The 14,176-nt window shown below is 35.7% G+C and overlaps 1 protein-coding gene across 9 annotated transcripts in view; it reads left to right on the top strand.

The window, feature by feature from the left end:
• Window positions 1–14,176, top strand: part of DLG2 (discs large MAGUK scaffold protein 2) — a 1,377,464-nt gene that overhangs the window by 634,594 nt on the left and 728,694 nt on the right. For 2 of the 9 annotated variants that reach the window (XM_077776207.1, XM_077776204.1), the window contains exon 1: window positions 6,880–6,984. The exons of the other annotated variants lie outside the window; for them this stretch is intronic. In XM_077776207.1, the coding sequence (XP_077632333.1) occupies window positions 6,880–6,984 (105 nt within the window). Of the gene's footprint in view, window positions 1–6,879; window positions 6,985–14,176 lie in introns of those variants that run through there. 9 annotated transcript variants of the gene reach the window in all.

Here is a 14,176-nt window from a genome sequence, read left to right as displayed (position 1 = left end):
TGTTATTGTATGTAATCTAAAGTCACAAATATTTTCCTTTTCTAGTTTAGTTTAGGTTTTACATTTAGGTCTGTAATTTAATTTGAGTTAATTTGTAAAGAGAGACATACATAAAAGTTGGCTATTTTGGATTTGTATATCCACTTGTTCCAACATCATTTGTTGAATAGATTACCTTTTCCACATTGAATTCCTTTTGCATTTATATTGAAAATCAGTTGTCTATAGATGTGTGAGTCAAATTCTTGGAGTCTATTTTGTTCTCTTGGTATGTTTATTTATCTTTATGCCAATGCCACACTGCATTGATTACCTTAACTTTATAATAAGACTAGAAAACAGGTAGTATTTTCTGTATAATTCTATTTTTCCTTCTCAAAGTTGTTTTGGCTATTCTATATTCTTTGAATTTCTATATAATTTTAGGATCAGCTGAGCGGTTTTTCCAGGACAAATAAGCAAACAAACAAATAACAATGCAGAGGTTTTTTTTTAAATTGAGATTACATTGCATTGAATTTATAAATCAATTTTCAGAAAATTATATCTTAACAATATTGAGTATTCCTATCCAGAAACATGGTATATCTTTCTACTTATATGTAATTTCTCTCAGGAAAGGTTTGTGGTTTTCAGTGCACATGGCTTGCACATTTTTTTTATACAGTTTATCCCCAAGTATTTGGTATTTTCATCTTATTATAAATGATATTTTTTATTTCAATTCCCATTTATTTATTGCTAATACAGAGAAATACAATTAATCTTTGTATGTTGCTCTTGTATTCTGCAACCTTGCTAAACTCATTTATAAATTCTCAAGTTTGTTTTAGATTCCATCAAATTGTCTACTAGACAATATTCCATACGGAAAGAAAGACACTTTTATTTCTCCCTTTCCAATGTTTAGTTCTTGACCTGTTGCACTGTCTAGAACTTCTCAGACAATATGAATATAAGTGATAAGAAAAAAATGTCTCCTGGGGGCACCTGGGTGGCACAGTTGGCTAAGCATCTGACTCTTGATTTCAACTCAGGTCATGATCTCATAGTTTGTGAAACTGAGCCCCATGTAAGACTCTTACACTGAAGGAATGGAGTCTGCTTGGGATTTTCACTCTTCTTCTCTTTCTGCCCCTCTCCCACTGGCTAGTATGCTCTCCATCAAAATAAATGAATTTAGAAAAACATTTTTAAAAAGAAAAGAAAAGACATTTTTATCTTGTCCTAAAAGTTTTGTTTTTATTTCTGTTAAGCCAAGAATAGATATTGAAATTTGTAAAATGGTGTTTCTTGTGCCTATTGAGATGATCATGTCCTTCTTTTTGTGTTTTGTGCTAAATTTAAAAAAATTAATATCATGAATTGTATTGTTTTCAAAAATTAAACCTACTTGGTCATGGTGAATTCTCTTTTTTATATATTGTTGGAATTAATTTACTTAAAGTTTGTTTAGAATTTTTGCACATATAAATTCACAAGGGCATATGAGTATTTGCTTTCCTGGTAATATCTTCATTGAGTTTGGTACTAGAGTAATCTGATCCCAAAAAACAAATTGGAAAGTATTCTTTCTCCTTTAGTTCTCTAAAAGGGTCTGTATAGCATTGTTATTTCTTCCTTAAATGCTTGGTAGAATTCATTAGTTAAGGTATCTGGGTATGGAGTTTCTCAGTGATAGGTTTTTAATTACAAATTCAATATCTTTAATTTTTTTAATGTTTAGTTATTGTCGAGAGACAGAGAGAGACAGTGTGAGCCAGGGAGGAGCAGGAGAGGGAGACTCAAACTCTGAAGCATGCTCCAGGCTCTGAGCTGTCAGCGCAGAGCCCATTGCAGGGCACTGGCCCACAAACCATGAGATCATGACCTAAGCCGAAGTCAGATGCTAAACCAACTTAGCCATCCAGGTGCCCCTCAGTATTTTAAATAATTATATGGGTTAGCTATTTATGTTACTTACTTCTCTTGAGTGAGAATTGGTATCTCTCTCAAGAAATTCATCTACTTCATTTAAGGTGTCAAATTTGTTGACATAAAATTTTTTGAGATTTTCTTATTGACACTTTCATGGCAGCTATAAGATCTATAGTGATGCTATTGCCTCTATCATTCATGATTTTGATAGTTTATTTCGTTCCTCATTTTCCCCTCGTTGGTCTTGCTAGAAGATTATCAACTTTATTGATACTATCAAAGAACTAGCTATTCATTTTATTGATTTTCTTTACTTTCTCTTCTGATCCTGTTTATTTCCTTTCTTTCGCTTTTTCTTTTATTGTGTTGTTCCTATATTTTTTCCTCTTGTGTTGTTGCTATATTTTTTTGGTTTTGAAGAATGCAAGTTGATATTGCTAATTTGAGATCTTATTTTTTTCTTATTCTTCAAAATAGGTGTTTAATGCTCTATATCTTCTTTTAACTTTGGCTTTAAGGATATCCAATAAATTTAAGTATGTTATGGTTTATTTTCATTCAGTTCAAAATACATTCTAATTTCTTTATTTGTTATTTAGCCAGTGGGTTACTTATAAGTGTTTTATTTAATTTCCAAATATTTTAGGAGTTTCTAGAGATTGTTTTACTTTGATTCTAACTTAATTTCACTATGGTCATAGAATATACTTTTTTTTTTTTTTGACGTGATTCCTTTTAAATTTATTGAAATTCGACTTATGGTTCAGAATATGTTCTATTTTAGTAAATGTTCCAAGAGTATTTTAAAAATAATATGTGCATTTTGCTGTTGCTGGGTGTTCTCTAAAGGTACCTCAGTTCAAATTCATTTGTAAAGGTCTTTATATCTTTACAGATTTCTAACTGTGTATACTATTAATTATTTAGGGTATTAAAATCTCCAACTATAATTATAGATGTCTCTATTTTTACTTGTCACTTTAGTCTCTTCAAAAAAACAACTTTATCTTCTAAACTCAGAAAGTTAATTGAGTTTCAACTGGATTTCCCCTCCCTTCAGTGTGACATGGATATTCAGGGCTGTAGATGGGGCAGTCACAGGACTTACATTGTTCGTTCCTGTCTCTCAAATCTTACTGTTCTTTGTTGGCTGGTGTCCATATTTGAAATTCATTGTCTCATCTATTTTGTCCTGTTTTTTAGTTGTTTCAGACTGGACTATAAATCCAAGCTCTGTTACTCTATTCTAACATGAAACACAATTGTCATGAAGTCATATTTAAGCCAACCACCAACAGAAAGCATTCAAATGCAGAATTGCGTGGGCATGGTAATACCATGGTAATTTCACCATACTAAAAGTATTTTTTAGACATTCTTAGGTCTGTAATCTAATTTATAACATGGCAATGTATTTAGATATGATGGAGATATGGCCTAATAGCTGAGTGTTTAATGGAAATTTGGTAGCCATTATATATCAGGCATTATGCTAACAGGATGAAAATATGTGCACTCTATCTTTGTGAGCAGGGGCAAATGCACAATGAAAAGTATTTGAAAGGAAACAGAGGTATTGAAATATATTTATCTTTGCATTCTTTGTCTCCAGCACTGTGCTGAGCATATAGTAGAGCTCAATATATGTTTATTAACTAAGCCCAGTTGAAGTCAAATATTTGATCAGGTAAGATGCACAATGTACTCCACTTGAATATTGAAGGTAATAGATTATAGAATTTATAAGACTAGGGGTGCCTGGGTGACTCAGCTGGTTAAGTGTTGGACTCTTGATTTCTTGGTTTCTGCTCAGGTCATGATCTCAGGGTCATAAGATTGAGCCCTGTGTCGGGCTCTGGGCTGGGCATGGAGCTGCTTAAGAGTCTCTCCCTCTACACCTCCCATACACCCTCTTCCCCTCAGCAGCACTCCCCCTCCCCCCATGCTCGCTTGCTCTCTCTCTCTTAAAAAAAATAAAAAGACTGATTGGGCATGAGTATAAAACATGTGTATGTTTAATAAAAACTAAATAAGTAAGTAAGTATATAACACGACCTAAATCACTGAGACACCTAAAGCTTCCAAAAGTATACCAATGCAACTACTTAAAAAATGGGGGAGGGGCACCTGGTGGTTCAGTCTGGTTTAACATCCCACTCTTGGTTTTGGCTCAGGCTATGATCTCATGGTTCATGAGATGGAGGCCTGAGTCCTTTATCAGGCTCTGCGCTGGCAGCACCAAGCCTGCTTAGGTTTCTCTCTCTCTGCCTTTCTCCTGCTCGCTCGCTCTCTCTCTCTCTCTCTCTCTCTCTCTCTCTCTCAAAATAACTAAATATTTAAAAAGTGGAGGATAAATCTATGGAATTAATTTACAACCTTATGAGGCTTAAGAAGAGTTTCACTGAATTTATGCATATCAATGCTCTAAAAATTGGTTAGAGCTAAGATTGGTTAGCATTAGCAATAAGAAGCTACTGAGTTTGCATTTAAGAGTAGCTTTAGTTCCAGTATAAATTTTATTATCAAACTCTCTCAGTGTCATATTCCTTCCAAACTAACTACTAATGGCCTCTAATTTCCCACCCTCTGCCTTTATTCTACTTTTCCTTCCTCAGAAATGTCCCTTTTCTATCTCTGCATGTCCACATTTTACCCTAACTTAAGCTCTAGCAAAGTACTAAATCTTCCACAAGGCTGCCCTAATTTTCCCCTGGATAGGTTTTTTTTTTTCCATTGTTTTGTGAGTAGTTTGTGCTTCCTCTTTTATGGCATTAACCCTTTTCTAAAGTGGATTTTTGTTTTTTGTGCCCATGTATCATCCCTTCAATTGGCCTTTAAGGTCCTTAAAGAGAGATTCACATTCAGTTTATTCATTTGTTCATAGTACAATAAAAAAGTATATATGAGAGATGCTTAGTATGCTTATTGAATGAATGAATGAATGAATGATTCCAAGGTCACTTTTTATGTAGAGTTTCTACATGTCCACTGAAGATTATCTACCCTGTTTCTAAAGAGTAAGGGAAGGAGGATCTTTACAGACACGCTGCTTTAATGAAAGAAGGAAGGGACCTGGCAAACAAGAGGTAGAAGAAATGCAAGGTAGGATAGAAGATTCAGCTCGAGGCTGGGTTAATGGTGAACATTTTCTCAAGGGATTCAAAATGTATTGGCTGAAATTTTGGAGGATAACTTGGAAAGCAACTTTTTATTTTCCTGTTGTTAGCTGAGAAATACCGAACATTTACTAGGGAAGGAATATTTTCTGAAATTTGTGGGCTGACTGGTCGACAGTGCATGAGGAAGAAGCATGTGGCTGGGGCAGATGGGAGAGTATAAGGGCAGGAATGAAGGCAGAGGAGGGACTGTGGGTGTGAGCTGAACAGAAGAACACCATGAATGAGAAAAAGAGAAGGTTGGTTGAATTGATATTGAAAAACAAACTAATGGCAATAGCCTTATGGTGTGTACACATGATATATTAAGGAAAAATAATCTTCCCACAAATTATCCCAGGTAGAAATTTTGGAAGATCAATTCTACTTCCAATCCCTTCATTAAAAATTGAAAAATAATTGAGATAGGAAGAAAACGTTCATCCTTCGAGGTTTACATACCACAAGGTCATCATCATGAGCTAATATGCCATCACCAAGACATAAATGGAGAAAAACTAGGTAACCCAAATCATGTAGCTCTTCTAAAAATAATACAGCAAAAATTCTTCATTTATGTCATCAAACTGTTTCCTATAATTTGTACTTGTTTTGTACTCCTTAAATTTTCTAGGTCGATTAAAAGCACACTTTATTCATTATATTATGTATTGCCCTCAGTTTACCCGTTACCTCTAGAAATACTTGAATAAATTTCCTCCTTGTTGGCTCTGTAAGTAGCTCTAGAGTACAGATTCCTTTGGAACTTCTGAGTTCTCAGCACTTTCTTTCACTATGCATTATCCCCAACTCACCAATTCCACTAAAGACTAGGGGCTAGTGGAGCCTCACTTTACTTTGTGGGCTCCTGATTAGGTGAAGAAACACTCAGAATGTGTCACTATATTTATTAGTACTTTATACTAGTCTTACTGTTGTTAAAATGTACAGCCAGTTTCTTTGGAATTAAAACGTTCCAATTCTGTGCAGGCCGCTCTCTGGTCCCAAGACTATTTAAAGGCTCAATTCTCCTGGCATTATTTATGAAAATTCTACTTAGAATAGCAAATAAATGTGACTGTTCTCCACTACATAAAATAACAGAAAGGTCTTCTAACTGCTTTTATATTTCAAGATAAATAATTGACTACATTTTATACTTAAGAACCTTCTGGCTGGTCTTTAGGGATACTTCCAGGGACACAACTCTGTGGTTAATAGGTAATAGTGCTCCATAGATGAAAATTATGTCATGTTTAGTTCTTAACTGAAGTGAGAAGAGAGTTGGACATATTAAATAACACTGTGAGAATGAATGTATATACTGTATTTCTCACACAGCAGACAAGTATAGACACCTGCATATAAACATGTATGGGTGTATGTAACCCACTCCCATTAATTTTACTACTTTTCACAAGCTACTCAAATTCTACCTTCATGGCCTGCCACCCAAATCTTCTGGTAGAAATATTTTTTCACATCTCTTTCCCTCCTACTTCTTTCCCCCCACACACTTATGGTATGTGCAGTTTCGCCAGACCCGTGTGAAGACAGGGGAACATTGATGGGATTGCTTTTCACAAGTGTGGGAACGAAAATCCTTCCCAATGAAAACATCTGTCTCTGTTCAAGTCATGCCCAGTTATCCCCCAAAAGAAATGTTCTGATTAACTTTTTTTTAAAGTCTTAAGATAGCAGTTTGTGTAGCAGATCTAATTAAGAAGTTTATGTAACAGATCTGCAGGGTTTTTTCCTTCTTCAACTGGGTTCTTTGAGCTCAGTTTGAGTGTTACTAGCTTTCGCTATGCAACGGCCAAGTGCTTCCCGGGCTGAAAATTATCAGCTTTTGTGGGATACTATTGCTTCCTTAAAACAATGTGAACAAGCTATGCAACATGCCTTCATTCCGGTAAGGAAAATTTCCTTTTATTTTCCTAAATTTTTTTTTCCTTTTTCTTTTTCCTTTTATAGCTGTAGATAAATGGCATGTATTATATGCATTTAAAGATAAGGTATCTTCTCTGTAGCTTTTGTTTGGGATAAATATATCTCTGTCTTGCTCTGTATGTAGTCTGAATTCTTAATATGGCCAGACATTGATCAATGAGAAAGAGTAAACAGTGGTCCAAATAAACTCATCCTCTTTAAGATAGTAGTTTCCAAAAGTAACATGTACTAAAGAAAGGAAGCAAGATTGCTATTTCTCATATTAATATTTGATACAACTTGCTGTATGTATTTCTAGTCTGATTCTCTCAGAACTCCTTAGAATGGCTTGAATATCTTTTGCAGTGGGCTTGATACACAGATCAAGAATCCAAAGTTCTTACATTTTGGTTATTTATTCAAGTGAAATCTACCATAAAATCTCTCTTGAAAAGCATGACTGTTCCTTTAGTAAAGCAGTGATGCACTCTTTAGAAACTTATAAATATAACTGGTAGAAGTATATAGATATATAGAATGAATTAATAAGTCAGTGTATTGTATTATATATTACAGAAATAATGTTTGTGCTTATAATTATTTAACAAGAAGAGCCAGGCTAGCTACATCAGATAGGCTGAGATGAGGTAAATGGGACTTGGAAGAAGAGTTTTAAAATATTTTATTCTTTAGTTGAATCTGTTTTGAAGGATTAAGAATAAAGGAAACTCTTAACAATTAGTCTCTGCTAAAATGTATCTTGAAAACCTTATGAAAACCATTATTTCTGACATAGAAACTTAAGAGACATACCTCTATCAATAGTTGGAATAAATCTTCTTTGAAGTTGAAGTTATTTTCAACTGACTCATGTTCGGTGCTATTATATTTTTTCTGTAACTCGGGAATCACCTAAATGTTTCTAAGACTGTGCTACATTTAGAGTTCTTCTCATGGAGTATTCTTTTCTAGTTGGACCTCTGTAAATGGATCTTGATTATTAAAGGCATAATTTTTGCAGGGAATTTAATAGCTAATGGTGAAAATCTCTCTACAACAGATTAAGTTATAATGATTCTACCTTAAGCTGGAATTTGATGTGTATAGTTTGCTTCTCCTGTCTTTATTAAACTCTTCTTCCTTTGTTTTGTCAAGGAGATTATGATATTCTTTTTGAAGCTAGTATCACCTCATTGTGGAGCTTTCTCTAACCACCCAGTTCTTTTCTTTCTTCTCAGCTCCTTGCAGGCACCTCCAATTTATTACCTAACCTATTTTATTATATGTGCTTTCTTCTGTCTCTTACATTGTCATTTCTTGGAGTGAAAGAGAAAATGAAAGGAAGTTGAAGGAAGAAACTAACATTTATTTATTTGTTTTCTTATTGTCCTGTCTTGAACTCTCTGAATATGGGATGCATCTATCGCCAGTGTCTAGCACAGTGCATAACACAGCAAAGAGTGCTTGGTGAGCACTTGAGAAATGAAATCAAATAGCAAATTTCCAATTCTAGCATTTCCAGTTAGTACATGGCAGTTTTCATCAACAGCTTTGTCTATACTGACCTCATAAAAATATTTCTATTTAAATCCAACTGGAGAAAACCTTAAAACTTGACTAAAACATTGAAATGGAGTTATGTTGGGAGCAGCAGTGTTTTGATGCATGGGCCAGACCCTTATTGCAAAAAAGTAGTCTTGGATTTAGTTCCCATAGTCCATGGACCACTTTTTCTTCCCTTCTAGCGTCCCCAATTTCCTCCACTGTACATATACACAAATATGTCCAGATTTTTTTCAGGTTTGCTTCATTTTGAGTCCTCTAAATTATTTTATTTTAGAAGACATCAAGAATTTGTCAATCTCTCAAATCTTCTCAAATTTTTCCAAGTCTTGCATTAAATATATTCTTGTATCATAATTTAATGAGGACTACTTTTAGAAAACATGACTGTTATTAAAATATTACTATCACCTGGAGATAAATCTGTTTAAATTGAGCCTTAGTTTTTTTGTCAGAACATGTAATTTAGATCTCAGAAAAAGGACTTAATTTAGTTCATACTTTATGCACTTTTTAAACACAGTAATAATGTATTTCATACATAACAAAGATACACACATATTTACACACACATATACCAACAGTGATATATGGCATTCTGGCCTAATTATATCTTTCATTTTATTTGGAATATACAAATAACTTCTAAAAATACATATATTGCCATGATGTATTAAGCATATTGAGGAAATACAAAATATATAGATTTAATTAATTACATCCTTGAAAACACACTTGGTTTTCTTTTAAAATGAAATACTGGAAATGAATAATGCGTAGGAAATATAAACACATATTATGTAGCTATCTTAGGAAACCTGACCTGATGTTTCACCAGCAGGTAAATATTGTCTTGTACATGTCCTGTAAGTGTGTATTTCTAGCACATCATTAAATTGCAGAGCTACCTAAAAAGTCTAGATCAATTCTCAGACACACAATAAGCCATAGAAAGCAAAGAGTTTTTCAGTCAGTATACTTCTATGAACTAATAGTTAAACCTGACATAATATCTCAAATCATAATATAACCAACCCCAGAGAATCTGCTCATACAGCCTGAAGTTTATCTTGGTGAAAGAAACTTAAAGCAGCTGATACTTGAATAGTGTAACTGTCCGAAATGGACCACACCAACAGAGAAGACAAACTATGAAGTCTTTAAAAGCTCAATGTTTTGGGGCACCTGGGTGGCTCAGTTGGTTAAGCAACCGACTTCGGTTCAGGCCATGGTCTCTTGGCTTGTGAGCTCGAGCCCCGCATTGGGCTCTGTGCTGACAGCTTGGAGCCTGGAGCCTGCTTCGAATTCTGTGTCTCCCTCTTTCTCTCTGCTCCATCCCCTTCTCTCTCTCTCTCTCTCTTTCTTTCTCTCTCTCTCTCTCTCAAAAGTAAAATAAACATAAAAGCTCAATATTTTGATCTCACATAACAGATCATGCCTTGTAATGGTGAGGTGGAGATCAAATCTGGAATCTCAAATGAATTCATCTACTTGACCCAAGAACCCTGGGTATAAAACAGCAACACAGAATTCCCTTTATCTTTAGCATAAGTGCCAGGCAATGTAAGCTGTAAATATTTATTGGATGGGTGAAGGATGACTGCTCTCTTTTGAGTCCTATAAATGGGTTCCATCATTGGAGCTGTAAGTGCATCCTTATAGATGTTCAGTATCTTTGGGGTTCAGACAAATCAAAGGTTTTGCTGTTTTATTATTCAAGTGAATGGGTATGCTTGTAAAAACAGTCCTATGATTAGTAGTTCTTTTCATAGAGACCGACCTGTGTTTCCATTCTCGATTAGTTCATTCACATCACTCATATTTTATTGAGACCCTGTTATGTTCCAGGCAGGGTCCTAGGTACAAGATAAGGACCTAAAGGTGCACCTCAACTTTTATGACACCCAGTCACTTTGGAAGAGACACTCCATTACCTCTTGCCCAAATGGTGTCCCACTGTTTTTTGCTGCAATGTACAAAGTTGATTTTCCTTATACTACTAGTCATCAGGTTTGAATTTTCTCTAATGTGAATGTCACACAGCTTGCCAAGCAGTGGGAGAGATACTGAGATGATTCAGTTAGGAGAACCCTGATGAAACCTACATGGAATTTTGTTCATAAGGAATATTTTCAAATGCATACACAGATGATTCTCACACCAGATACTAAGTGTTGAGTGCCCTAAGTACTCATAAATTACCCTAAGAATTAAGGAAAGGGATGAGTTTCACAGAAGGTTATCAGCTAGATTTTGAAGGTTAAGTAGAATATAGGCATGCAATGTTGATGGAAGAAGAGAACATTGAAGTGGAGGTAACAGTAAAGGCACTTACTAATTGCATAAACATCGTTCATTCTTCCATATGCTCATTCATTCAACCAATATTTATTAACTACCTTATCATAAATTATGTAATAGGAATGAGCATATAGCAATAAATAGGACAAGCTTAAGCCTGCCCTGAGGGCATTTACATTCTAGGGGAGGAGATGAACGTGACATAAACAATTACATTTATATCCGTATTGCACACTTTAATACTATCCTGTGTGGTTCATAGCATTTCTCATACTTGTAACTGAATATTGCACATATGTGTACACAGGTACACATCTATTACCATAATAGTATAGCAGCTGCAGATATTTTTGCAAAGCCTCTACAAATAAAGTAAATGAAATAAAATATTCTTTCCCAAATATTTTGTAGTCTTAAAATACATGTAAATTTCCCTAGTAAACAATCAGTATGTCCTGTCTGACACATCCTGGGCTTGGTACTTGTAGTATAAAAGTGACCGTATTTATGTTGGGTACTGTTGTAAGCACTCCACATATTATTTCACTCAATTCCATCAACAACTCTCTGATGTGGGCACCATCATCTCCATTTTACAAAGTTTACAGTGGTTAAGTGACTTTCCCATGATCACATAGCTAGTAAATGGAAAGACCAGGCCCTGAAACTAGTTATGTGGCTCCAGAATGAATTTTCTTAATGGGTTCACTAGAATAGGGAGAAAACCACTGAGACTAAAACAGTTGCGGTAGGAACAGTAATCAAGGGATGGACAGACCAAAGTAGATGCAGGAGGGTGGGAGTGATCCGTCTGCCTGGAATGGAGGGGAAAGATGATGAAGGATGACTGCAAAGAAGAGAGAATTCTTGAGATGGTTTTAAAACAAGGGAAGGAGATAAGAAAGGGTGAGACAGTAGGAACAAAGGCACTGAGGCATAAAAAAGACAGTATGGAATGAGAACTGGTTATCAACTTTCCCCAAGCCCTGGTCTTCCTCTCTGAGCATCAGGGACAACAAGGTCAGGAACAACAAGGGTAAGAGTTAGGTCATTCATTTAAAGTCAGGAATCCTTTGGATCAATCAGAAAAGAATCACTGATTAAATCAGTCTCAGGGTAAGGCACTGGAGCTTTTGATGAGAATCTCTAGTGGAAAAAGAGATGACTTTCAGACACCTAGCTTAATTACCCCTGCTACATGTGGCCTGGCCTACAGGTTAACACCTGTCTATGCCCACAAGTGAGGACATGTGCCTAGAGAAGCAGAGAAACCTTATGCACAGGTATAATAGAATGAAACAAATATAGAAAGAGAAAAGGAGATGAGAAACCACATGGTCCCTAAGAAAGACGCTGAAAGAGATGAGGCTGACAGGAACAGTGAGAAGCTGGCAGAGACTTGCCTGTGGCTTCCTGGGTGCCTCAAAATCTCTAGTTCTTAGTTCTGGTTCGTCAGATGGCTAACTTCCTGTGCTTCCTGCCCTTTCAACCTGACAGTTCAGACTTTGCTTAAGCTACTGTACATGGCTTTCTGTTCTCTGCAACCAAAGAACCTTAGCTAAGACAGGGACCAGTTAGTGGCGAGTGGTCCAGGGACAGGATACAGCCATATGAGAAAGGGCAGAACAAGAGCTGGATGGTAGGCAAGCAAATCAGCTGAATACACTGGGCTTGAAAGGTGAAGGTCCATCATTCAAGGCTTAATTTACATGATCTTCCACAAGACTTCTCTCACACCTCATAAAGAGATGATATGCCTTCTGTCTCATTATTTCAACCCTGATAATACACTCTCTGAAGAAAAATAAGAGTAGAGAATGTACTCATGCACGGCTTTAATCTATTCTTTCTCATTTAATCATCACAATACCAACATAAAATGACCCTAATATTATCATCTCCATTTTAGATCAGTGGGGTAAGGTATCCTGTTTAATATCATATAGCTGGTAAGACTAGGAGAGAACCCAGGCCCTCTCAACCTAATCCCACCTGCCTTTCACCAGACCCACCATGATTCTTTGCCCCTATTTCTCTTGTGATATTGTTCTGCTTTGTATTATAGAAATTTGAAGGATTTCTCCTATTTTTACATGACACCATAAACCCCTTGTAGGCCAAAACCATGTGCTTCTTCTTCCTACTGTATGCAGCTCCTTAACTATGATGTTTGCTAAATAAATCTACATGGGCTTATGAATATTCAAAATGTGAGAAGTTAGCAGCAATGGGACAATAATTGTAGAATAATCCTTCTTGTCTGAAATATCACCTCAAAGCCTATCTCCTTGGCTCCTATATCAATTCCACAGACCCTGCTTCTGGTCCTGGATGTTGACTTTGAGCCATCATAAGCTTAGGTCAGCTCTAAATAGGATTTGCTCAATGATGAGTTTCAGTCCTAGTTCACGGTGTTCCAAGTGTGTTTTGTCCTTTCTGGATTCTAAATATTACGTGACTCATCATCCTCAATCATGTTGGATTCATTTCTCTGTTTCTTTCCTCTTAGCCTCACTTCACATTTCTGTCTAGTAATACCCCAGTTTTTAGTCTATTTCCTCCTGAAGAATATGAACAAGGCTATTAATGGAATTCCTATTAGTAAAGGAACAAAGATGAAACTTAATCTATAGAGATATTCAACCTAAGGGAGGGAAAATAACTACATCAGAAGCGACCTGGATAATTGCAAGAGCCTGGGACTGCACGAACATTTGCAGATTTCTGGTAAAGTGGAATGAAATTGTCACTTTTGTTTTTTAACAAAAGGCAAGAACTTGCTATCTTTTTATCCTCCTGTCTTCTGCAGTTTACGTTTTCTTTGACCGTTGGCCTTGTGATTCCTGCGCATAGGCATTTTGAGTTCATGAAAAATTAATGCCAGGTACAGGGTGCCTTATCATTATCCCACTGTTGCCCGTTGTAAAATGTTTATGTAGATTCATCACAATGAGTATCAGTGCAGATATGTTACTGTACAACACAGTAAAGCCCATCCTCTGCCACTCCCACTTTCCCCACCCACTCCAGAAATTGCAAATATAGGACCCAAAATATTTCTGTTACAGAGTAGAAAACTAGGCAGTTGTTCAGAGCTAATAACAGCAGTCCTCCTCCAAATAGCAAAACAAAATAAAAACACACACATATCGAATCCTTGAAAACTTTAATGAGCTAATACTTGATATGTTGTACTTCTTTAAACTTCAGCTAGATGTTTTTACTTAGCAGGGAGATGCTTAACAACAAAGGAGTTTCTAATTCTTATCTTTAAAATATACTGCTTTCACTATTGCTATTGCTGAGACTTC

The sequence above is a fragment of the Crocuta crocuta genome, unplaced genomic scaffold (genome assembly GCF_008692635.1).
Source record: "Crocuta crocuta isolate KB4526 unplaced genomic scaffold, BGI_CrCroc_1.0 scaffold332, whole genome shotgun sequence".
NCBI classification, from domain to species: Eukaryota; Metazoa; Chordata; class Mammalia; order Carnivora; family Hyaenidae; genus Crocuta; species Crocuta crocuta.
The sequence above is the reverse complement of the archived record's forward strand: the minus strand, read 5'-3'. Positions and strand labels throughout refer to the sequence as shown.